The 23,100-nt window shown below is 54.3% G+C and overlaps 2 protein-coding genes across 3 annotated transcripts; both read right to left on the bottom strand.

The window, feature by feature from the left end:
• Positions 1–802: 802 nt before the first annotated feature.
• Positions 803–9,032, bottom strand: ZSCAN22 (zinc finger and SCAN domain containing 22). Its single transcript, XM_081119901.1, has 3 exons — positions 8,625–9,032; positions 5,956–6,379; positions 803–3,630 (listed from the first exon to the last, which is right to left on the bottom strand). The coding sequence occupies exons 2-3, from the start codon at positions 6,353–6,355 to the stop codon at positions 2,561–2,563; spliced, it is 1,470 nt and encodes a 489-aa protein (XP_080976027.1). The 5' UTR covers positions 6,356–6,379; positions 8,625–9,032; the 3' UTR covers positions 803–2,560.
• A 3,056-nt stretch (positions 9,033–12,088) lies between these two features.
• On the bottom strand, positions 12,089–21,373 carry ZNF8 (zinc finger protein 8). Of its 2 annotated transcripts, XM_081119884.1 has the most exons (5): positions 21,183–21,361; positions 18,131–18,257; positions 17,758–17,853; positions 15,692–16,765; positions 12,089–15,602 (listed from the first exon to the last, which is right to left on the bottom strand). In XM_081119884.1, exons 1-5 carry the CDS (start codon positions 21,246–21,248, stop codon positions 15,583–15,585), a joined length of 1,383 nt encoding a protein of 460 aa, XP_080976010.1. In that variant the 5' UTR covers positions 21,249–21,361; the 3' UTR covers positions 12,089–15,582. The 2 variants fall into 2 exon arrangements, with proteins under 2 accessions (XP_080976010.1, XP_080976009.1); XM_081119883.1 differs by having other exon boundaries at positions 12,089–16,765; positions 21,183–21,373.
• Positions 21,374–23,100: the final 1,727 nt, after the last annotated feature.

The raw sequence follows: 23,100 nt of genomic DNA on the forward strand, positions 1-23,100 counted from the left end.
GATTCCTCATCTCCTCCGCCCCTGCCCCCCTCCTGCTTTAGACAGACATGGGCTGACAAGTATCTGGTGACAAAGTGAGCTCTGGAGATGCTCAGAGTGTCAGTGGGATGGCGAGTCCGCTCTTCAGTGAGACTGGGAGAGCTGGGGCAGGGAGAGGTGGAGACGGACGTGGGAGCCAGAGCCAGAGCCAGGTGCTGCACAGCGCAGGTCACTTAGGTTCAGGGAAGTCACTTCTCTGAGGTCCCTCTGCAGCTGGACTTCAGGTCCATGTCTTCTCTGCTCCCCGTAGTGTCTCAGGCCCCTGTGACCTTGTCCCTGGGAACACATCTCACTTCTGTTTCTCCCTACGTCTAGCAACTCCCTCTCCGCCTGTCAGCCTCAGCTGCATAGTGGGTGGCAGTCGGCCTGAGACTGAGTGTATCTGGGACTCTCTTGGAGGTACTGACACCAGGTCTCTGTCTCCCGGGGGTCTCAGCCTTCCTGTCCTGAACCTTTCCCCTTGGTTGGTCTTTATATTCTCTGTTGACTCGACTCAGAGGGCACAAGTCCAAGAGGTGGGGAAGCACACAACTGATGGCGGGTCGAGGGGCTCACATGCAACGGGACCTTCAGAGAAGCACGAAAGAAGATGGACGCCCTAATAGTTGGGACGAGAGGCCATAACATCCAGTTACAGACATGTCCCTGGAAGAGGGACAGGGTCACGGAACTGTGAGTGAAAGCCAGGGAGCACACTGACAGGAGGCTGGCGGCCACAGACTCCACAGCCCCAGGGGCTCTGGCACGAGAGAAAGGGCAGATTCAATACGGTACCGTTTTATTGAGGCCACTGTGTGCCAGGCCTGGGTGAGTGCTGGGGCCCTGGGAAAATCAGGCTGTTCTTGCCTTGCAGGGCCCACGGTGGTGGGAGACAGTCCAGAAAACACACACAAGGACACTGCAGGGTGGGGCGTGGCAACCACCCCCGGGAAGGCACCAGTCACAGCATGTGCTTCCAACAGACACAAATCAGGGCCCGCTGTATCCTGCAGTGATACCTGGTAGATCAGAAAACAAGACAGGGACCCTATTCTTGGAAGCTCAGGGCATCCTTGGGAAACACGCTGCATTCTGCAAAGCGTGAATACCACGTGGTAGGTGAGGAGAGGTAAGTCACAGGCACTCTGCAAGCGAGGAGGGCCACCTGAAGTCAGCCTGAGGAGGCGGGGGATACTGCTGGGGCTGGGGTGGGGGGATGTTTGAAGCATCTTGGAGGAAAGCGGAGAGGAGGATTCCAGGCACAGGTACCAAGGCACAAAGGCAGAAAAAAGTATGGCTTCTTCAAGAATCGCAGGTAGCCCTAGCCAGTTTGGCTCAGTGGTTAGAGCATCGTTCCTGCGGACAAAAGGGTCCCGGGTTCGATTTGGGCCAAGGGCATATACCTCAGTTGCTGTCTTGATTCCTGGCCCTGGTTGTGGCACGTGCAGGAGGCAAGCAATCAATGTGACATCAATGGCTTTCTCTCCCCCTCTCTCCCTTCCACTCTCTCTGAAAAGCAATGGAATAAATATCCTCGGGAGAGGATTTAAAAACAGGGAACTACAAATAGTTCCACGTGGCCACAAATGCTCCTGAATGGCAGGTGCAGGAAGGAGTTGAGGTTCATCCCATTTCACATCACTGTGCACAATGAAAGATGACCCTATTCAGGTGCACAAATAAGGTTAACTGGCAAGGTTGTTTAGGGCCCAAAGTGACTCCCATCTTGGAAAACCTGTGACCTATTCAGGAAGCTTTGCTGTAGAAGGTGATGCATCAGAGAGTTTTCCCCCGTGGAGAACACTCAGGTTCAGGGTGTAGAAAGAGCACCATGGAGGCTGGTGTGCAGAAGGCAGGAAAGGGTGTGGAAGGGCCCCTGCTGGAGTCCACACAAGAAGTGGTGAAGGCTTACGTGAGGTCACGATGGTGGAGAAACGAAGCAGAGTTGAGTTTAGGTGAAACGAACAGGGCTGATGGCTGGTGGGACGTGGAAGGAGGGGCAGAGGCACAAGCAAATGACTCCAGGCCAGTGTCAGCAGCACCCTCGGCAAAGACGGGAGGATGAGAGAGATGCAGTGTCTGGAGAAGGCCTCACTGAAGAGGGAGCCTCAGGTGGCCTTGGACTGGACGTAAATAAGTGGAGTGGATAGTTGGTGGAAAGGTACCAGGTGATGTGGGCAGTGTCCTTCCTGGGCTAAATAGGACAGGAACTGGGGCGTGAACCTGGAGGCCCAGCCCAGAGCATCCTGGGACCACTGAGTCCTGACAGAAATGCCCCCCGACTGCCCTAGCTCTAAGGACCAACCCAGATCCTCTCTGAGACCGGCCTAGTGGGGATGCAGGACAGCAGGATCCTTCTGGAAGCTGGACAGCTTTCCATTCATCCAGGTTCCCAAATGCAGAGTTGCTCCCAGACAGCCCCAGGTCTGCCCTTAAGAACCACATCATTCTGGAGAAGTTATCGATGCCCCACCCTGTTCTTCCTGGCTCCTTCGGAACTCAGGGTATTTTCTGTGTTGAGCCTGAGGGTGCCTTGGGTGGGTCACTGCAGCACGGAGAGGTGGACTCGCAGGTGTACCAGGAGGGCCGAGCTGCGGCTGAAGGCTTTCCCACAGTCGCTGCACTTGTAGGGCTTCTCCCCCGTGTGGACTCTCTGGTGCTCCATAAGGGAGGAGCTCTGGGCAAAGGCCTTGGGGCAGACCTGGCACCGGTAGGGCTTCTCCCCAGAGTGGATCCTCAGGTGACGGATCAGAGCCGAGCAGTCGCTGAAGGCTCTTCCGCAGGCGTCACATCTATAGGGCTTCTCCCCAGTATGGGTGCGCAGGTGCTGAGTCAGGTGGGCACTCTGGCTGAAGGCCTTGCCACACGCATCACATGCGTAGGGCCGCTCGCCCGTGTGCACCCGCTGGTGCTGGGTGAGGTGGGTGCTGCGGCTGAAGGTTTTGCCACAGTCCCCACACCTGTAGGGTTTCTCCCCGGTGTGGATGCGCTGGTGCTGCGTCAGATGAGTGACCCGGCTGAAGGCCTTGCCGCACTCCTTACACACGTGGGGCTTTGCCCCTGTGTGCACCACCTGATGTTGGGCCAGGTGAGTGCTACGGCGAAAGGCTTTTCCGCACTCACTGCAGATGTAGGGTGTCTTCCGGCAATGGCTCTTCCTGTGCGCCTCCAGGGCGGGAGAGCTCTGGAACGTGTGCCCACATTCCCCGCACTTGGAGGGCATCCACTCCGAGTGCACGCATGGAGGCTCTGTGCCACAACAGTCCAAAGGATCTAATTTCTCCTTGGGAGGAGTCTTCTCTTGCCAGGTGACGTGTGACCACACACTGGGAATATTCCCAAAGGCACCAGATTCACAGCCAGGCTGGCCCATGGGGGCTTCCTTGTGAGGCCCTGGAACATTCCTGAAATCTGTCTCTCTGGTGAAGGACTCTGTCCAGACGTCCCCTGAGAGTCCTGCCGGCCTCTCTGAGCTGCCCTGGGGTCGGAAAGCATCACCAAAGGCGTGTCCCGGGGAAATGCCCCCCACGAGGGTTTGGGTGGCTTTGCCTGACTCTTCCGAATCGCTGTGTTTACAGCCTGCCTCTGAGAGCTCAGCTCCCGGCTCCCATCCTGAAATAGCCGGAACCACATTGTCAACCCTCCCCTACACCAGCCTCCCCACTCTGACCCAGGCTGGCCTCACTCTGTAAGGGGACAATGGGCCCCTCCTGACAAGCGGCCCCATTTGCACAGGGAAGTGTCTCACTTGGTGTCTGGTTGACAAAGGGCACAGGGCTGGTCTCCCACACCATCAAAAGCTGCATCACTTTTGAGAGCATCCGATCCTTTCCCCATTCCCCCAAACTGCATTCTTCAAGGCTCCTGATTTGGACTCAAGTGTCAGAAGGAAAACCCTGAGGTTGAACTGATTTGAAAGAAAGTAAGAGTGAGACAGTGAGCATGGGAGGCGTCTGTCTTCACCATCACTGTGTTTGTGTCCCCGTGGTGGGCCCGAGTGCCCCTAGCTCTCAGCGCCTTGCCTCTGGGCTTGAATGGGTCTGCAAGTGCTGGGGGGATGAAGGATCAATCCTGGATGCCAACGACTGAAATTTCCCGCAGTCAATTCTACCTTAACCCAAGTGGACAGCTGCTGCTGTGGGTGAGAGGGTGGTGCACGTGCCTGGCCTCTCCGAGCCCGGAGGCCTAGTCTTTATATAAAGTGCTGCGCGGGCAGAGCATGGCTAAGGGCAGCTGGAGACTGGGTTGTGTTCATGGTGGAGATGCGCCTGCCCTGACCTATGCTTGATGGGTGCACAGAACATCGGTTCCTGGACAGATCCCAGGAAGGAGGGGGCAAGGAGGGGGCCCCAGCTCTGCTGCTGGCCTGCTCCTGGGCCTGGGGCAATCTTGCCCTTGTCTGGACCTCAGTTTTCTCATCTGTAAGAGAGGAAGAATACACTGCTGGCCATTATGAGGCTCTGAGTGCAGTGGGTAATGTCCATTGTCTCGTTTCAGATTCTATCTTAGTTTCAGACACGGAAACTGAGGCCCAGCTGAGGAAAGATCTTCAGTAACTGGTACAGGATCACATAATTAGCTCAGAGAGATTGAGTAACTTATAAAAGATCACACAGTTAGGCCAAGCTGGGGTTTTGGCTATAGAATCTCATCCTTCAATCCCAGACACCCCCTCAGCTCCCCCAACCCAGCCATTTGCTGGGTCCTGCCTCCCCCTTTCTCCTTTTATTTCAGAAACGTGCCCTTCCCAGAATGCACGGGTCCATATACATGACTGGGCCTTTGCCCCACCACTGCATCTGCCTGGACTACTGGCTTTCTCTCATCCTTTCAGCCGTTTTGCCTTTTCTCTGAAGACTCTGAGCCCTGTGGAAGATGGGGCCACTCCCTCCCTCCTCTCCCTGTCCCTGTGAGCCCTGTGAGATCTGCGTGGGCATAGCCAATGGGGCCAAGGAAGGGCACCTGACCAACATCTGTTTCTCAAGGAGCTGAACGAACTGTCCTGACAGCTACTGTTTCATGTGCTGCAAAAGCATCACCTCAATGACAGCTCTCAAGTGACAGTGAGGTAGGTAGTACGACTACGATCCCCATTTTACTGAGAGGGAAACTGAGGCACAAGAGAGTCACACGGCCAGGAGGAGTCAGAGCAGTGGCTGTGACTACTGGGCTCCAATGATTCTTCTGTGTCCTAATTCCATGTTCATCCAGCCCAGGTGGGTGCCCAGCACACCCACCCCACCATCCTGGAGGAGACTTCACTTCCTGCTCTTACTGTCCCAGGGCTGGGTCCTCCCTGTGTCCCACGGGACTGCCCTGGGCCAGGACATCTGTGTGGGTCTCCCAGAGTGACACTGCCTACAGGCCCAGGGCAGGTCTGAGTCACCCACACCCTGGACACCAGCATGGGGGTACTCAGAGGTGATGCACAGGGACATCTGGCATTTCTGTCCCCCATCCCCACCCCAGGGATCCTGCCCCTCATCTGGTACCAGCAGCCTGGTTTTCCTCTGGGGATCTACCCTGCTCACATCATTCTGTGGGGTCTGGTCAGCCAAAGACAAGCACAAGGCCCCAAGCAGTTCACGGGGCTCAGCCTGGGTACCTTTCTCTGTTCTCCTCCCTGGGGTTGCTGGGCCAGCTTTGTCTCCCTTGGGGAGAGAAGTGGCTTAAGAATGAAGGTACAGTAGGAAAATCCAACCGAGAAACAGAATGACTGTAAGAGTCCTGAGGCTGTCAACTGACTCCTGGGCACAGCAGTGAGGCCTCCCCTTTTGCTTCAGTCAATCTGAGCTGGGTGTTGGGTCATTAGCCATAAAAATAGATGTGCTTAGCACATCGTGAGAGCTTGAGTGATTACAAATGGTAGGACAAGTGCTGAGCGACCCCAACCCCGACCCCTGCTCTCCCCGTTGCCATCCAGCTGCTGCCCCTCACCTCTCTTGTCCAGCGCCTGAGTCAGATCCTCCACCAGCATGGCAGCCTCCTTGCCACTCTTGGGGCACTGGGCCCCCACCCAGGCCTGGATCTTGGGGGGCAGCACGCCCAAGAACTGCTCCAGCACCAGCAGCTCCAGCATCTGCTCCTTGGAGTGCGCCTCGGGCTGCAGCCACTGGCAGCAGAGCTCACGAAGCTGGGCCAGGGCCTCATGCGGGTTGGACGCGTCCTCATAGCAGAAGTGTCGGAAGCGCAGGCGTGCATCCTCAGGGTGGGCCACGTTGCCAAGGCTATATTCCTGGACCTGGGAGAGGCTGGCCTCCTCCTCCTCCACCTTCACACGCAGGAAGCCATCCTGTTCCCAGGGCACCGGGCTCAGGGGGACCTGGGGGATGGCCATCGGGCAGCAGCCTTGGATCTGGATCTGCAGAAAGATCAGAACTTTGTCATCATGGAACCTGGGTCGCTGCCTCACACCTGCAGAGCAGAGCAGACACTGGCCTGGGACCTGTGAGATGTGATTCACTCTCACAGAGAAACAGATCCTCAGAATAATCAAGAATGAACAGTTCCCAACGCTTGCACAGTGTACAGTGCGACGTCCCATGCACCAAGAGGTCAATGGTTTATAACCTTGTAAACACACAACTCCTTAACCTAGGAGAGTGGTTCTTTCTTTTTCCTGTTTTTTAAATATGTCTTTAAAATTAATTTTAAAGAGAGAAAGGGAGACAGAGAAAGAGAAAAACATTGATTGGTTGCCTTAGGTGTGTGCTCTGACCGGGAACTGAATCGAACCCACCACCTTTTTTTTTTTGGTACACAGGACAGGGCTCAACAAACTGAGCCACCCAGAGGGGGCAGAGCGCGGCTCTTTCATTTCTCACTCCTTCCTCACACCTGACCTGGAAACAGCACCTGCCTTGGAGGGTTGTGGCGAGGTTACTCAAGGCGGTCACAAGGCGCGTCCTGCACAGGCTGGGCTCGCAGCAAACATGCAGTCTGAGGACGCCACAGCCGCCTGCCAGGCCTAAGCTCCCGGGGCGCCGGGACATAGCCGTAAACCGCTGGTCACGCAGGTGCAGCTGCAGACAAGCAACGCACACATTCTCTGTCGCAGACTTGAATCACCCTGCGAATCACCCCCACTTCAGTCCCTGTGACCGAAATCTCAGCCAATCGCATGGCTATACGCGCACATCCTCTCCCAGGCAGCCTGTCGGTCGTGCCCGAAACAGTCCCAGGCAGCACAGTGTCTGTCTGTCTTCTTCTGCAAACTTACTGGTTTCAGAGAAAGAGGAGAGAGAGGGAAACATCGATGTGAAAGAGAAATAGGGCTCGTACGCCTCCCCTAGCGCCCCATGACGTCGGGGTGCGCCCTGCGCAGGGGTGCAGCCCGCAGCCTCGGGGCGCGCAGGGCACCGCGGCCCCTCACTGCCGACGCGGGAGTCGCAGGCTGCGCCCGCCCTCCGCGGAGACTGCCCCGAAGGCACGCGCACGCTCTCGGGCGGCCCCGCACACGCGCCGACGGCCGCCCCCCGCGTGGGCCGCACACCTGACCCGGTCGGCCGGCCGCCCAGCCCGTCGCTGAGAAGCCGCAGCCAGGCTGTGTCCGGCGCAGGAGCTCGGCCTCCAGGCTCAGCGCGACCCGCCGGCCAGTCCCCGCGCCTCGCCCCGTCGGCGGGCCCCACATTTGACCAGTTAGTGCTACGTTCCGTCCGTCCGTCTGTCCGTCCCACACGCGACGCGTCGGTCCTGCACTCGCGGCTGGCAGTCAGCCCTTCCCTCCCGGCCGCGGCCGGTCCCACACACGTCACGCGAGCCGCCGCAGGCGCTGGCGGCTTCCGGGCTGGACCCCGGCGGGACCCCTCTCGGACCCACCTCCACCGCGCGGCGAGCGACACTCCCCGGAGCCGCCGCGGGTGCGCCGGACTCTGGAGCCCGACGGCGCGCGACCCCGCCGGGACCACCGCTCCCAGAATGCGCCGCGCAGCCCAGCGGGACCACCGCCCCCAGAATGCGCCGCGCAGCCCACCGGGACCACAACTCCCGGCATGTCCCGCGTCCCTCGTCCGCGCGTCGGCTGGGGTTACAAATCCTCGAGGCTGCCTCGCGGGAGCCCCCCGAGCGTCCGGAGGCATGCCGGGAGTTGTAGTCCAGGCGGCTTTTGTGGGCCTGGGGGGGCGGTAAGGGGAGGGTCTGGACGGTTCCTGCTCGGGAGGCCGAAGCGCGCACGGTGCGCGGGGTGGGGGGTGCGTGAGGAGTGCGGGTGCCGGCGTGGGGTGTGTATCACGTGTAGTACGTGTGGCTCGGTGCGACCACGCACAGGTGTTTCCGCGCGTGCGTCGCGTGGCTGCGCGTGGCCTGGGGGCTGGGCTGTGTCACTGCCCTGTCCTCCTAGATATTGGCTGATAAACGGCGTGGCCACGAAGAGCCTCTGTCCCAGACCCGCCCTGGCGAGGGGTCACTCCCAGGTCGCCCTAGATTGGTGACAGGGCCATAGGCCCCACCCCGGGGCGAAGGGGGGAGGAGGAGGGGCGGCCCGGGCGGAGGCCCCGGATGCGGGCTCTCGGCGGGCTGCGGCCGCCGACCCGCTCCCAGGGGTGCAGGCGCCGCAGAAGCGGGAACCAGCGTGCGTGCTGAGACCGCTGGCGTTTTTGGAAACTCACGTGGGCGGCGCCTGGCGTGAGCGCGGTGTCCTGGGCCTCGGGCTGGGCCTCAGCGAGTCCCCGGGGAGCCGCAGCGGCGGGAAGAGGGCGGGCCCTGCGGGAGGCCGCTCTCCCGCCCTCGCGCCCCGGGACCGCGGCCCCGCGCCTCACGCCCCGCGCCCTGCGCGGCGCGCCCTGGCTGCGCCGACCCCCGCGGCTGCCGGACCGCGGCCCTACACGCTCTAGCGTGCGGCGTGCGCTGCGCCCCGCGCCCCAGCTCCCCTCGTCCTCAAGCCCGAGCGCAGCGACGCTACGCGGCCCTTCTAGAGGAAACCGGCACCAAGAGGAGCCCCGGCCTGAGTCAGGCCCCTGCAGGAAAGCACTGCCCGCTTCCTGCCCCAGGACCCGCCAGGAGGGCCGGAAGCCGTCTGGGGGTACAGCACCGCGCCGGGGCTCGGGCAGGGCCGGCGAGGATACGGGTGACCCAGGGGAGGACCCCGCTTGGAGCAGAAAGCCCTGGACTGGTGGCCCAGTGTGGGCCACTTACAGACCTGTTTCCTCCTGGGTACAGCAGACGCAGGTGCGGGGGAGGAAGGATGGCAGGAGGCAGTGAAGGCCTCATGACCGAGACCACACCCCTGTCACACCCTCCACCCCTCCTGACCCCAGGCCAGGCCAGGGGTCACTGGACTCGGGGCTCCACAGAGAGCGGCTCCTGATGTGATGCTAGGAGGCCTCAGTCCCCTGCCTCTGCAATAGGGAGCCATTGCCCTGGGCGGTGGGGCTCAATTGGTTGTGCATCCTGCCGTTCATTGAAAGGTTGCCAGTTCGAGTCCAGGTCAGGGCATATGCCAGGGTTTCGGGCTTGATTCCCCAGTGGGGTGTGTGCAGGAGGCGGCCGGTCCGTGTTTCACTCTCACATCGATGTTTCTTCCTCTCCCTTCCTCTCTAAAAATCTATAGAAAATCTTAAAAAATAAAATGGGAACCATCCATGAGCCTAGGCCTAGTCCCTATGCTGCAGCTCTGCAGCTCTATGCCACCCCCAGGCCGCAAGGTTCTCAAGGGCTCCCTGCAATGCTGGCTGAGTTCCCTCGTGAGGGTACAATGAGGTACAAGGAAGGAAACAGGGCACAAAGCAGTTAGATCAAAGGTGGTGAAGCAAGTGACCCTTATGTGGGGATTTGAACCCCGGCAGTCAGGCTGAAGTCTGTGCCTTCATAAAGATATTTTATTATTTTTATTTTTTAAAAAATATATCTTTATGGATTTCAGAGAGAGAGGGAGAGAGAAACATCAGTGATGAGTCATTGATCGGCTGCCTCCTGCACACCCCCCACTGAAGATCAAGCCGGAAACCCAGGCATGTGCCCTGACTAGGAATCGAACTGGCATCCTTTTTGGTTTTATGGGATGACACCCAACTGAGCCACACCTGCCAGGGCTGTCAACATGCTTCTTTACAGGGGCTGTTTGGGGACATAGTGAGATACCAGGTGGGGGAGTGCTCTAAAGAGGGAAGCTGATACTCCCAGCTGTCCTAAATTCAGGACCTGGTAGAGACTCTCAGGAGGGAAGGGCTGACATGGGAGGGCCTTTTTCATCTCCCAACAGGAATGAGAAGGGTGAGCATCTCCTGGGACCGATGCACCCAGGCCTGCATCTACCCCCCAGTCTCTTTCACAATCTGGGAACAGTGAGTCTGGTGGGTAAGTCGAGTCTTAGATCTAGGATCAAATCCGCCTTCATCGCTCTCTGCTGGATGACCTTGGCCTTGGTTTTCTGTCTGTAAAATGGGGTAATAGCACCTTTTATGGAAGGCTGCTTGTTCATTCATCCATTTAAAAAACACACCATGGACCAGGCACTATGTTATGGAACTATAGTCTAAGATGAGTGGGAACTAGTGTGAATCATGCCTTTGTCCAGGGAATTCTCCTCACTTCATCTCGTCAAGGAGTGTATTATTTCACATCATCACAAAAAGGGCCAGTACCCTATAATATTTTGAGATCACATAACTTATTACAGTATATTGTTATAACTGTATTTTATTGTTACAGGGTGGGTTCTTCTGGTGACCAGCCCCCACCTTTAGGTTACTCATGGGCTTTCTAAAAGTCACCTCACTCATGTAAGTCCACAGACTTTATTTAGCTCTGTGCCAGAAACAGGATGAAGACCAAATATAGGGAGGCCCCCAAAAATGTACACACACACGTAAATTATAAAGGCAGTGTTTATTAAAATACATCTCACTTTCAAAATTGAGCTCTCGGCTGTTAAACTGTGTATACATTTTTGGGACATCCTGAGTCACAAGTGGCACTCCCCCTCCCCACCTGGAAATTGAGCTACTATAAACACATGCAGTGAGTGTTCTTTTCATTCATTTTTCTGTGGATCCACAAGGACTCCCTAAAAACCAATGGATAGGCCCTGTGTGGTACCAATGACCTTCCCTAGTTAAGGGCTGTCCTTGGGTACAATGTGGCACCTGAAAATGCTACCCGCAGGTGGAAGGCCTGTGTCACCTGGTGAAGCGGGTTCCTCGTATGCTGGCTGACCTGGCCATAGCCTTCAGTCCCACTAGTCAGCTGATCACAAGGGGGAGTTTTTGTGTGTATTTTTAAAAAACATATCTTTATTGATTTCAGAGAGAGGAAAGGAGAGGGAGAGCGAGAGAGAGAAACATCAATGATAAGAGAGCCATTGATCGAGCCCACAACCCGGGCATGTGCCCCGACTGGGAATTGAACCCTGATCGCCTGGATCCTAGGTTGATGCTCAACCACTGAGCCACGCCCAGCCGGGCACAAGGGGGAGTTTTAAAAAAATCCTCTCAGCCACCAGCCTTTAGACCAGCACCGTCCAAGAGAACTTTTTGATGAAGAAAATGTTCTATTTGTAACTAGTGAGCAGTTGGAACGTGGCTAGTGTGACTGAGGAACTGTATTTTTATGTTAACTTTGGTTAAGTTTTATCTAAATAGCGACCTGTGGCTAGCAGCTAGCATGTTGGACAGCACACCCTCGCTGACTGCACCTTGGATCTCCTTACAGGAGGCCTACAGGAGACTGCTTTTCAGACTGGATTCAGATTTCATCTGAGTTACCTTTTTAAAAATTATTTTTAATACTCCCAGAGGATATTTTTTCCATTGCTTTTCAGATAGAGTGGAAGGGGGAGAGAGAAAGAGAAACATCGATGTGAGAGAGGCACACTGACTCCCGAACCTGCCAGGGCCCGGTCAAACTCGCAAACTTTCAGTGTGAGTGCCGACACTAACCACTGAACCATGCTGGCCAGGGCTCTTTCCAGTTAAAACTTCATGCAGTCAAAGCTATTTTACATAAAACCAGTTCCGTTAACACACAAGCACTCGCATACGTATATATAGAACAGGTGTGGCCAAGACACACAGTCATATGGGTGTTTTAGTGGGCGAGACAGACAGTAAACAATGAAATCAATTATTAAACTTACTTTGATTTGAAAGGGTGGAGACTTTTTATTTTTTGAACTGGTAATACTTTCTACATGTTTCAAAATTCCAAAAATATCAAAAGATATAGAGTGAAAATTATTCCTCAGCCCTTTCCCCCCATTTCGCCTCTCCAAGAGCAACTGGTTACTTTGCACCCTTTCAGAGAGAGTGTGTGTGAGAGCAAACCTTTCCTCTTTCCACAAACGGGAAACACAATACACACTGTTCACACAGTCTCAACCATGTGTCTTGGAGCTCTTCCCACATCAGTACACGAAAACAGTCCATTTTTAAGGCTGGGTAGTTCACCCCACACAGTGATCACTCAGCTAGTCCCCCATGGTCGACGCTGAGGTTGTTTCCAGGTTTTTACTTTTGAAATCAATACCATGTACAACCAGTCTGCACGCCTACAGACACATCTGTAGAATTCTTCCTAGCCACAGGTTTGCTGACACAAAGGGTTTGTGTGTAACTTGGCAACTGATAAACCACCCTCCCCAGAGGCTGTGTCAGTTTGCTCTCCAGGAAACTGTAGGAAACTTCTGCTTTTGAATAAAAGTCAAGGCTGGTAAAATGCTGAGTGAAGGGCACATCCTACAATCCTCCTGAAGGGTAATTAGAAAAGCTACAAGAAATTCACTGTCAGAGGGAAATGCGCACAAAAAAGTAAGAAGCACGTGTTACAGAGAACTAGAAGGGAGTTCAATTTTTTAAACATAAATAACTACATACGCATTAATATTTTTTGTGCATATAAGATTTAGTGTTTTGCCCAGCTGGCATGGCTCAGTGGTTGAGCATCCATCTATGATCCAGGAGGTCATGGTTCAGTTCCCAGAGAGGGCACACGCCCGGGTTGTGGGCTCCATCCCCAGCAAGGGGCGAGCAGGAGGCAGCCGATCAATGACTCTCTTATCATTGATGTTTCTCTCTCTCCCTCTCCCTTCCTCTCTCTGAAATCAATAAAAATGTAAATATTAAAAAAAAAAAAAAAAGATTTAGTGTTTCATTATACATGTTGGGGCAAACATAGGTTTATAGTTGTGAGTATGGGAAAGTTTACTGCTGTATTTATTATTGTATTATTTTTTCGTTTTTAAAAAAATACATTTTTATTGATTTCAGAGAGAAACATCAATGAGAGAGATGAGACAGAAGCATCAATCGGCTGCCTCCTGCACACCCTCTACCTGGGACGGAGTCTGAAACCCGGGCACGTGCCCTGACTGGAACTGGGAATTGAGCCGGAGACCTCCTGGTGCATGAGACAATGCTTAACCAACTAAGCCACACCGACTGGACATATCATTGTATTATTTTCCATCTGAAAGACTGTAAACCTACTTTTGTCCCACCCTGTATGTACACGTTTTAAAGAAAAGATTCTAAGAATAATTAACAAAATCTTAGTGGTAATGACCATCTGTGGATGGTGGAAGTATGAAGAATTAAATTTCATATAGATGTTCACACTTGTATTATTTTCATTTTGTGCATTTTCCACATTTTCCTCCAAAAATGTGCATTACTTTTATAAACTAATAAAACCATGTGTTCACTAGTTTATAGTACTTTCCCCTGAGGAGTTTCTTAACTGTTTCAAATATATCTACAAGGAAGTCAATAGGAATATTATGCTTAGAAAATGTGATCTGAAAAGATAAATGGAAAATTTGCAAAGATCTCTGCTGCCTGGAAAGGGGAGGTGAGTGCCGACAGTGACGAGGCCACTGTACCCTAAGCCCACCCAGTGTCCACTGTGAGAACTGCAGAAACAAGAACCTTCAGGTGCTGCTATTTTGGGGGCCAGGTGGAGGGGAGGGCAATTTCAGACCCAGTTCTAGAGTCATCTAAAACATTAAGTCACAGCTGGGCCTCCCATTCCTACAGCACTGGTAGCTGGAGCATTTCTAAGTCTGTATCCATACCGCTGACGGGGCAGTGAGAAGGAACTGTCAAAAAGGGGCTCTGGTGTGGTTGGCCCACTTGGTGACTTGTCAAGTCCCTCTCAGGGCTGTCCAGCAGCTGTGGCAGGGGTAGGAGAGACAGGACAATGCGAAGAGTGAGGCGTTTAGGTGGTAAGGTTTGCAGAGGCAGGACCACTAAGAAGGTCCTGTTTTTGTATTATCTGAAGTTACACATTTGGCAGAAGTGATGACCTAGCTGAAATGACTCCATTTTTCTCTCTCTCTCTCTCTCCTATCTACTGTCTCTGAAAAGAAACAGAAAAAATATCCTCAGGTGGGGATTAAAAAAAATAATCAAATGTACAGGATTGTCAGTACAGCCCTGATCAACCAATTCAGTTTGGAAAACATCAGCTGCGGTGCTGTTTCTACCTGGGCACATGTGGGCAGCATAGGATGTTGAATAGTATCCCCGGCCTGAACCCACTTAGATAATAGTGGCACCTCTCCCTTCTGCCAGTTATAACAAGCAAAAATATCTCCAGACCTCACCATCTGAGAATCTCCAGCCTAGACCAACACTGGCTGTTGCAAGGCAATGGTTGTCACAGGAGCTGTGGCACCCCCAGGGGATGCTGTGGCATTTCACAGGGCTTCTGTGTGGGCATAAGAGTGGCTGATGTGGGTGGGAGCCAAGCTGCTGTAATACCTGTGTAGTGCAGACTGGCCCCTGGGGACCTTGTGTGTATATATGAAACAACCTGTTTGTGTGAACTTAGACCCTCCGTCAACTTCACGTGTAGACACATTAATTCCTGAATGCTGAGAATTTTATACAGAATTTTCCAGAAATGCAGTGGCATTTTGTTTTGCTCAAAACTTTTGCAAGAGTGAGTCAGCACTTTGAAAAATCACATCCCACACAGGAATGCCCCTCACAATACTTCATGGCCAAGCCCAGATCCCATGTACCAGATGACAACAGATAGGCAGTGCTGGGTCTCCAGCCCAGTTGTGGAGATTCCACACCAACTCAGTACACGTCACTCCATCATAAATTACTTCTGTTTTATTATTTTAATTATCCTTTCCAAAACGGGGCCATACGTTGACTATTCTGACATTACCTGTGAATCCACTTCAGGTTCACAGAGGGAACAGTACAAGATATCTGGTTAAAGGGGGCACTGGGCTTGATAGATCTGAGGACCACCAATCGCAGACGTTTGGGCAGCATCTTTCTTAGGAAATCAGAGGTAGCCCTGGGCCTTTCTACCCCATGTGCTGAACACCCCATGTGAACTTACCACATTTCTGTACCAGTGGTTCAGTCATCTGTAGTTTCTCCCTATGTGGAGTCTCTGATGTCAAGCACGGGTGTGCCCACAGGAGGCTCTTCTACCCCAATCACATGCACTGGATTTTTCTCTTGCATGATCTCTCGGATGTCAAATAGGGCAAGTGCTTTGTTCCCAGGCTGTCCCACCTTTGTCCCGCCCCCAGGGCTCTCACCTGTGAGCACAGGCTGATGTGAGCTGCGGCCGAGGGGCTGCTCTTGCCGCCGCCGTTTCCGCACACGAGGCTCATCCCTTGTGTGAGTTACCTGGTGTCGGATGAGGTGCGAGCTCTGAATGAAACACTTCCCACACTGACCACACTTAAAGGGCCTGTCGCTCCGCTGAGCCGTCTCACCTGGATTCAAAGGCGAGTCGCAGCTGGCCCACTGGTGCTTGGTGAGAGCTGCTGTCTGCTCGAAGATCAGCCTTTGCCGGCACTCATAGGGCTTCTCCCCAGCATGCTTGCGCTGATGCTGGGCCAGGGAGGAGCTGTGCCTGAAGCCCTTCCCGCAGTGGTTGCACTCGTAGGGCCTCTCCTCAGTGTGAGTCCTCAGGTGCAGGAACAGGCATGTGGTTCGAGAAAAGGACTTCCCACACACACTGCAGGCATAAGGCTTCTCCCCAGTGTGCGTCCGCTTGTGTCGGCCCAGGGAGGAGTTCTGGTTGAAGGCCCTCCCGCAGTCCTGGCACTCATAGGGCTTCTCCCCGGTGTGGATCCTGCGGTGCACGGTGAGGTGCGTGCTGTGGCAGAAGGACTTCCCGCACTCGGCACACTTGTAGGGCTTGTCTCCCGTGTGGATACGCTCGTGCTGAACCAGGGAGGAGTTCTGGCTGAAGGCTTTCCCACACTCTTTGCACATGTAAGGTCGCTCTCCCGTGTGGATCCTCTTGTGCACCGTGAGATGCGCGTTGTGGTTAAAGGACTTCCCGCAGTCCATGCACTTGTAGGGTTTTTCCTGTACGGGGCTTGGTGTGAGCTCCGCGACAGAGACAGCTGGAGGGGACACTGTGCTGCAGTCACCACGGTCACAGGGCTGCTCTCCCGAGGAGCCCATCTGCTGAGTGACTGAGAGCGAGTGACCCCCAGAATCTGTGACCTGAGAGTCGGAAGTAGAGAAATATGCTCTCTCAGAAATCTCTGGGAACAGATTTAGGTTTGAATTCAGGACACAGTTTTCCCCACGTCTGAGACTTTCATGGCTTTTCTCTTGAACTCGTGCTTTTTCGAGGCAATATTCCAACTTCCTTAAACTATCCTGGTCCTTCTCAGGCACCTTGACCTGGGCTTCACAGTCCCAGCCTTCCCCTAGTGTGGCAGGACAGGCAGTGTCCCCCAGAAAGCCTGCCCTTTCCGTGACACAGGACAGCTCCTCCTCGGGAAGGACCTGGTCCATGGATGGCGCTGGGTCCTCAGGTCCAGGTTCCCAGCCTGAAAGAAAGCAAAAACCTCTGAGGGGATGATGGAAAATACACAGAGAGGAGACAGGGCCCCAGTAGCTCGGGCCTACATCCCAACTGTCCTGCCTCCAGGCAAATGCCTGCTTTTATGTCAACACCAAGTATCCCACATACAAACAGAGCTTCACGCATTCATCCTCGTAACAAAAATTCCCAGAGCACCTGCCACGAGCCAGGTTCAGGTCTAGATCATGGGCTGAAAAACGAAGCGTCCCAGCTACAGATGGTTTTTATGTGTATTTTTAAAAAATCTTAAATGGTTTTTTACTTTTCAATTACAATTAGCACATAATACCATATTAGTTTCAGGTGTATAACCCAGTGACTAGACATTACATAACTTAAGTGATCAGGTTATTATGTTTTTAAAGGGCAGTAGGAACAAAAAAGAACATGCAACACAGACAGGCAGAATTCTAACCCTGTCCCTTGGCTGTTCAATCAGATAGTCATGGATGTCCTGCTGTGAAGGGGTCCTGCAGGTGACAGGAAGACCACTTATTAGCTGACCTTAAACCTTAAAATAGGGAGATGAGCCCTGGCCGGTGTGGTTTGATTGCTGGTAAGGGCACATGCTTGGGTTGCAGGTTCGGTCCCAGGTCGGGGTGCATTCGGGAGACAACCGATTAATGTTTCTCTCTCTCCCCCTCTCCTTTCCTCACTCTAAAATCAATAAAAACATAAAAAATATATATATATAGGGAGATGATGCTGGGTTACCCAGGTGGGCCCAAAGCAATCCCCTCAACCTTTATGAGAAAAGGGAGGTAGAAGGAGAGCGGCTATGCAGGGGGCATCAGTCAGGGAGTGCAGGTGCCTCTGGGAGCTGAGACCAGCTCTTGGACGACAGTCTGCAAAGACCCAGAAATCTCAGTCCTAAGATGCACAGAGGTGAACTCTGCCAGCAACCCAGTGCAGCCTGGATGCACAGTCTTCACAGGCCTTCCACTTGGCGGTTCTTACCTGGACAGCAGCCCTGGGCAAGTCCTCTCTCTGCCATCCACAGCTCAGACCCTTGCTCCAGCTGGGAGATGACTTCGGGTTTGGGAAGCTCAGGCCCTGGAAAAAGGGAAAGACACAGAATGTGGGGTTCTGCTCCGGACACAAGGAACCAGCCCAGCCTCCAGACTGTCAGGACATGGGGACGCCTCACAAGGTGAAGGCTTTGCTTCAGGGCAGACACCTCCCTGCCCACATGTTCCACAGGGAAAGAGAACCCAAGGTTCCTGATTCCTAGCCCAAGGTCAAGTCCTCATACCAGAGGTCCTACAACCTATTACCCATGAAGGATAAGTTACTGCAGGAATCTGCCAGTCAGCTCAGGAAGTGGCCTCACCAACAGAGAGCAGATGCCCGAAGGTCTCCAGCATCACGTCACGGTACAGGGTCCTCTGTGCAGGGCCCAGCTGTCCCCACTCCTCCTGGGTAAAGTCCACGGCCACATCCCAGAAGGTCACCGGTTCCTGAAACATCAAACACACACTCAATCGGCTGAATTGTCCCCATCAGTGCTCTCAGGAAGAAGAGGAATGGGGCAGATGATGGGCAGGCCAGTATCCTGAGAGCGCACACGTTCTGGGCAATGTCAGCAAGGTCTCTATGGGCACCTACTGGGCTGCCGCATGGAGGTGTGGGTTGCACTGCCAGGACATGTGAGAACAGCCAGGCAAGATCAGTGCCACCCACAGCTGACCTACAACAGATATCAGACAGGTGAGGGTGCCAACAGAGATGGGTCTACACTTCTGACTTGCAGATCTGTGGGCCAAAGAAGTGGTTACTGTCTCAAGGCACTAGGTTTGGGATAGTTTGTAATGTAGCTACAGTTAACTGATACACTAACCCTCAGATTCAAAGCAAGGCTTGTCATCCTCTCTGAAAAGAGGGGTGTACAGCTGAATCAGAAACTCACTTGCCTTCAGGGACCAAACAGGCTTACAAGTGACTGAAGTGGGTAAGAGCTCAATAGAGCTTTTAACCTGTGAGAAGTGACATTGGAGGGGACAGGTAATGTGTACCCTGTTTGAAGTGGTAGCCGGGACTCAGCTGAACGTGGGGAGATACCGGCCTCAAGTGGTCAGAACTGCCAATCTCTGGTGAGAAGCTGAAAATTAGGTCATGGTTTTGAGTGAAAACTTTTATTTATTTTTTAAATTTCCAAAAATTTATTACTGAAAATAACTAATTTTTTTAAAACTTATCTTTATTGTTGAAAGTATTACAGATGTCCCCCTTTCCCCCCCTCACTGATCCCCTCCACCCTGCATCTGCCCCACCCCCAGGCCTTCCCCATACTATTGCCTGTGCCCATGGGTTAGGCATTTATGCATATAAGTTCTTTGATTAATCTCTCCCCATCCCCAGCCCTGATGAGTGAGAACTTTTAATTTTTATACGTTGATACAATGAACTTAAAATGTGTCCCACAGCCCTGGCAGCTGTGGCGCAGTTGGTTGGAGCCTCCTTCCATACACCAAAGGTCACGGGTTTGATTTCTGGTGGAGGTGCGTGTCTAGGTTGCATGTTTGATCCCCGGTCCTGGTCAGGAATGTGTGGGAGGCAATAGGGCAATGTTTCTCTCCCTTCCCCTCTCTCTAAAAATCAATGAACATATCCTCTGGTGAGGATTAAAAACATAAATAAAATTAAATGTGTCCCACAAACGAAAACCCTTTTGTGGGCTGGCTGTGGGAAGGTCAAAAGCTAGATATTTCTGGATCAGAGTCTTGGCTCTGCCTCTTCCTCCTCAACAAGCACAGAGCAGGGACCCTTGTCTGCCTCCTCCTTTCCTGGTCTCCTTGGAGGCTATGATAGGAATTAAGTGGCTATAAAACACTTCTTACAGGACAACCAAAGAGCCACACACAAAAGAATAAAGTTGGTCCCCTACCTCACATAAATGTAAGAGCTAAAACTATTAAACTCTTAGGAAAAAACACAGGGATAAACCTTCATAACCTTGGATTTGGCAAAGAATTTTTAGATATAACAGCAAAGGCACAGGCAATAAATAAATTGAATTTCATCAAAATAAAAAACTTTTGTGCTCTAAAGGACACTAGAAAAAAGACACCCACATAATGGAAGATACTAACTGCAAAACACTTACCTGATAAAAGACTTGTACCCAGAAGGTACAAAGAACCTTACAAATCAATAATCAAGGCTTGAATAAAGCAGACAAAAGAGACAGGAAGAAAACATCAAAAACGACGCAGCCCTGGGTGGGCAGGTCAGTCGGGTAGTGTCGCCCCCATACACCAAGGTTTCGGGTATGATCCCTGGTCAGGGCACATACAAGAATCTCCAATGGATGGAAAAACAGGTGGAGCAACAGATGAGTGTGTCCCCCTCTCTCAAAAATCAATAAGTAATAAAACTGACAGTCTCACTTTGCAAACCAAATTTGAAATAATGCCAACCCCTGTGAACAACAAGGCAGAAAGGCCACAGCCGAGTAGCCCAGGTGACAGGAGGGTTGTCCTCTGTGCGCCAAAAGGTTGCGGGGTCCATCCGCAGTCAGGGCACACAGCCAGGTTGCGGGGTCCATCCGCAGTCAGGGCACACAGCCAGGTTGCGGGGTCCATCCGCAGTCAGGGCACACAGCCAGGTTGCGGTTCCATCCCCAGCTGGGGTGTTGAGTTGGCAGCTGATTGATGTTTCTCTCTCTCTCTGAAAATCAGTAAACGTATCCCTGGGTGCCGATTAGGAGGGAAAGACAGGCAGAGAGCACTGAGCGCCAAGACGCGAGCTTCAGGAGTTCCGAGGGACTCCTGGCTCCCGCCAACCTGCCGAAACCGCACTGGAGGGCACAGGCAGAGGCCGCTCCGCCTAGAATCCCGGGGGCTGTGGGTCCGGGGGCCTCCCACAAGGGAGTGCAAGCCCTGGCCGCCCGCACTGCTGTCCCCCGCGCCTCACGGGGTGGCGCCGCGGGGACCGCGGTGGTCGTTCCGCCCACTAAGGGGCGCGCGGTGACCCCTCCCGCCCCCCGAGGCGGTGCCCGGTCCTCAGGCCGCGGCTGCGCGGAGCCGGGCCCTCGGTGGGCGTCTGCCGACTCCATGCATCAGAGCATCTCCAGTCAACACCTCCTGCCCGTCGTCGGGGTCGGCCTCCGGGGCGGGAGGAAGGCGCCGGCGGGAGCGGGCTGGCGGCGGGCCGGGAGCCGCGTGTGCGCGCTCGGGGACCCGCGGCCCGGGGTTCGATCCCGGCCCCGCCCCTGAACGGCCGAGCCAGGGAGCGGCCGCCGCGCGGTCCCTCAGTTTCCCCCCGTGGAACGGGGAGGACGCCCGGGCCCTGCTCGCCGCGCGCCACGAGGGCTGAGGGGTCGGAGCCTGCGGGAGGCGCAGCGCCCGGCCCGATGCCACCGTTCTTATTGTTACTGCTGTTACCTGAAGCTGTTTCGGCGGCGGAGCCGTAGCCATCGCCAACGCCGCCCCTTCCTCCTCGGGGTCCATTCTGGGCCGGCAGGCGGAGGACCTGAGCCCCGGACGACCGTAAACCAGAGAGCCGCCCCCTTCTCAGGCACCGCTCGACTCGCAGCCCCCCGGACAATGGCGGCCGCGCCGGCGACGCTGCGACTACAACTCCCAGAAGGCCGTGCGGCGCGTTGCCGCGCCCGACCAATGGGGTCTCCGTTTGTTGAGGCCTGGACCAATGGGAGCCTCTTGGTCTCGGGCCAATAGGAGCCTCCGCCCTCCGGCTTCCGGCCTCCGGGCGGCGGCGACTCTGGCTGCGATTTACCCCGGGCGGTGGGGCGACCTGGGCCTCCCCCGCCTGCGAGACGCCCCTCCCGCGGCCTCGCCTCCTGCCGGGGCGCCGCTGCTGCCCCGCGGTCCTCCCCTAATAGCCTGCACGCCGGGACGGGACGGGACGGGCTGGTGCGAAGCCGGCCTTGGGCGCCCGTTTGTCGAGGGGGCACCCACTCCCTTGTACCTTAGGACGGCTGCCAGCGCCTGGCCGCGTGGGCCAGCTGGCAGGAGCCCACGCGCACCCAGAGGTGCCGGGGTCGATCCCCGGCCAGGACCCACGCAAGAGTCAAGGAGTAAATTCGTAACTAGGCGGAACAACAGATCCGTGTTCTCTCGCTCCCCTTCTAAAACCAGTCAGTGAAAAATAAATTAAAAATAATTCAGAACCAAGGAACTCAAATACAAGCAAAAGTATATTTAGAAAGGCACCGAGGTAGAGTCGCCCCTGGGAGAAGCCAGCTGGACTGCGTGGACTCGGAGCAAGTTTGCAGAGAGAGAGGCAGGCGCCTGGAGGGAGGCAAGGGGGAGGCAGCGGCCTTGGGGCGAGAGGGCGTGTGGGCGTGTGTGTGTGTGTGTGTGTGTGTGTGTGTGTGTGTGTGTGGCGCGAGAGGGCGTGTGTGTGTGTGTGTGTGTGTGTGTGTGTGTGTGTGTGTGTCGCGAGAGGGCGTGTGTGTGTGTCCCCCGTAAGTTCACGTTTATGTTAGGATGTTTACAGGGGGAAAATGCAGCAGCATTTTTTTGTTGTTCTCTTACCAAGTCCCTGGCCTTTAAGCTAAGCCTGGAGCGGCACAAAAGGGATTCAAATCCACAGGATGGAATCGTGGCAAGATATGTCATGAACACTGAGGAGTGATGACAGGTTCCTGAAAACCAGTGGGGAGCAGGAAATGGACCAGGTGCTGTGAATATGGCTGTGTTCATGTTTGAAGAGGTATGAAACTTAAAGGGTGAACACAGCAGGCCTGAAGCTGCACGTTACAAGGTCCTGTTTGCAAAATTGGCCCTTGACTGGCATCTGGGAACTAGGCTTTGAGTGTTGTCTGTAGGCTAAATGATGACTCAGTGCCTAGACTGTCCAGAAAAAATGTGCTGTACACTGAGCCCCTGCTTTCCTTCTGGGAGTCTGGACTTTGGTACATGCTGGGCAGAAGTGCCTGCTTGCCTGGTCCCCAGGGCTGTGTGTGTGACCACCACAAAGGAGGGAGAGCAGTGGAAACCTGCACATTTGTTCCCCCAGACTTCACCTGTCCTTTCCTTTGTGAACCAGCTGTTTATCCTTGGTACATCACTGCACTAAGTCTTAGCTGTGCGTACAACTATATGTGGAGTCCAATTAAATCTTCTGGAAAAATCCCTGGTTGTGGGGGTGGTCTTGTGGGCACCCAATCATTCCACTGCTAATTATATCAAAATTATGTTTAGTAGAGAGATACAAGCCAAAGGGGAGGCCATATGCTGATGGACGCAGAGATTGCAGTGAGGCAGCTACATGCTGAAGATTGCCGGAAAGAGGGGGCCAAGGATTCTTCCCGAGAGCCTTCAGAGGGAGCAGCTAACC

This window comes from Miniopterus schreibersii (assembly GCF_964146895.1).
Source record: "Miniopterus schreibersii genome assembly, chromosome: 18".
NCBI lineage: Eukaryota > Metazoa > Chordata > Mammalia > Chiroptera > Miniopteridae > Miniopterus > Miniopterus schreibersii.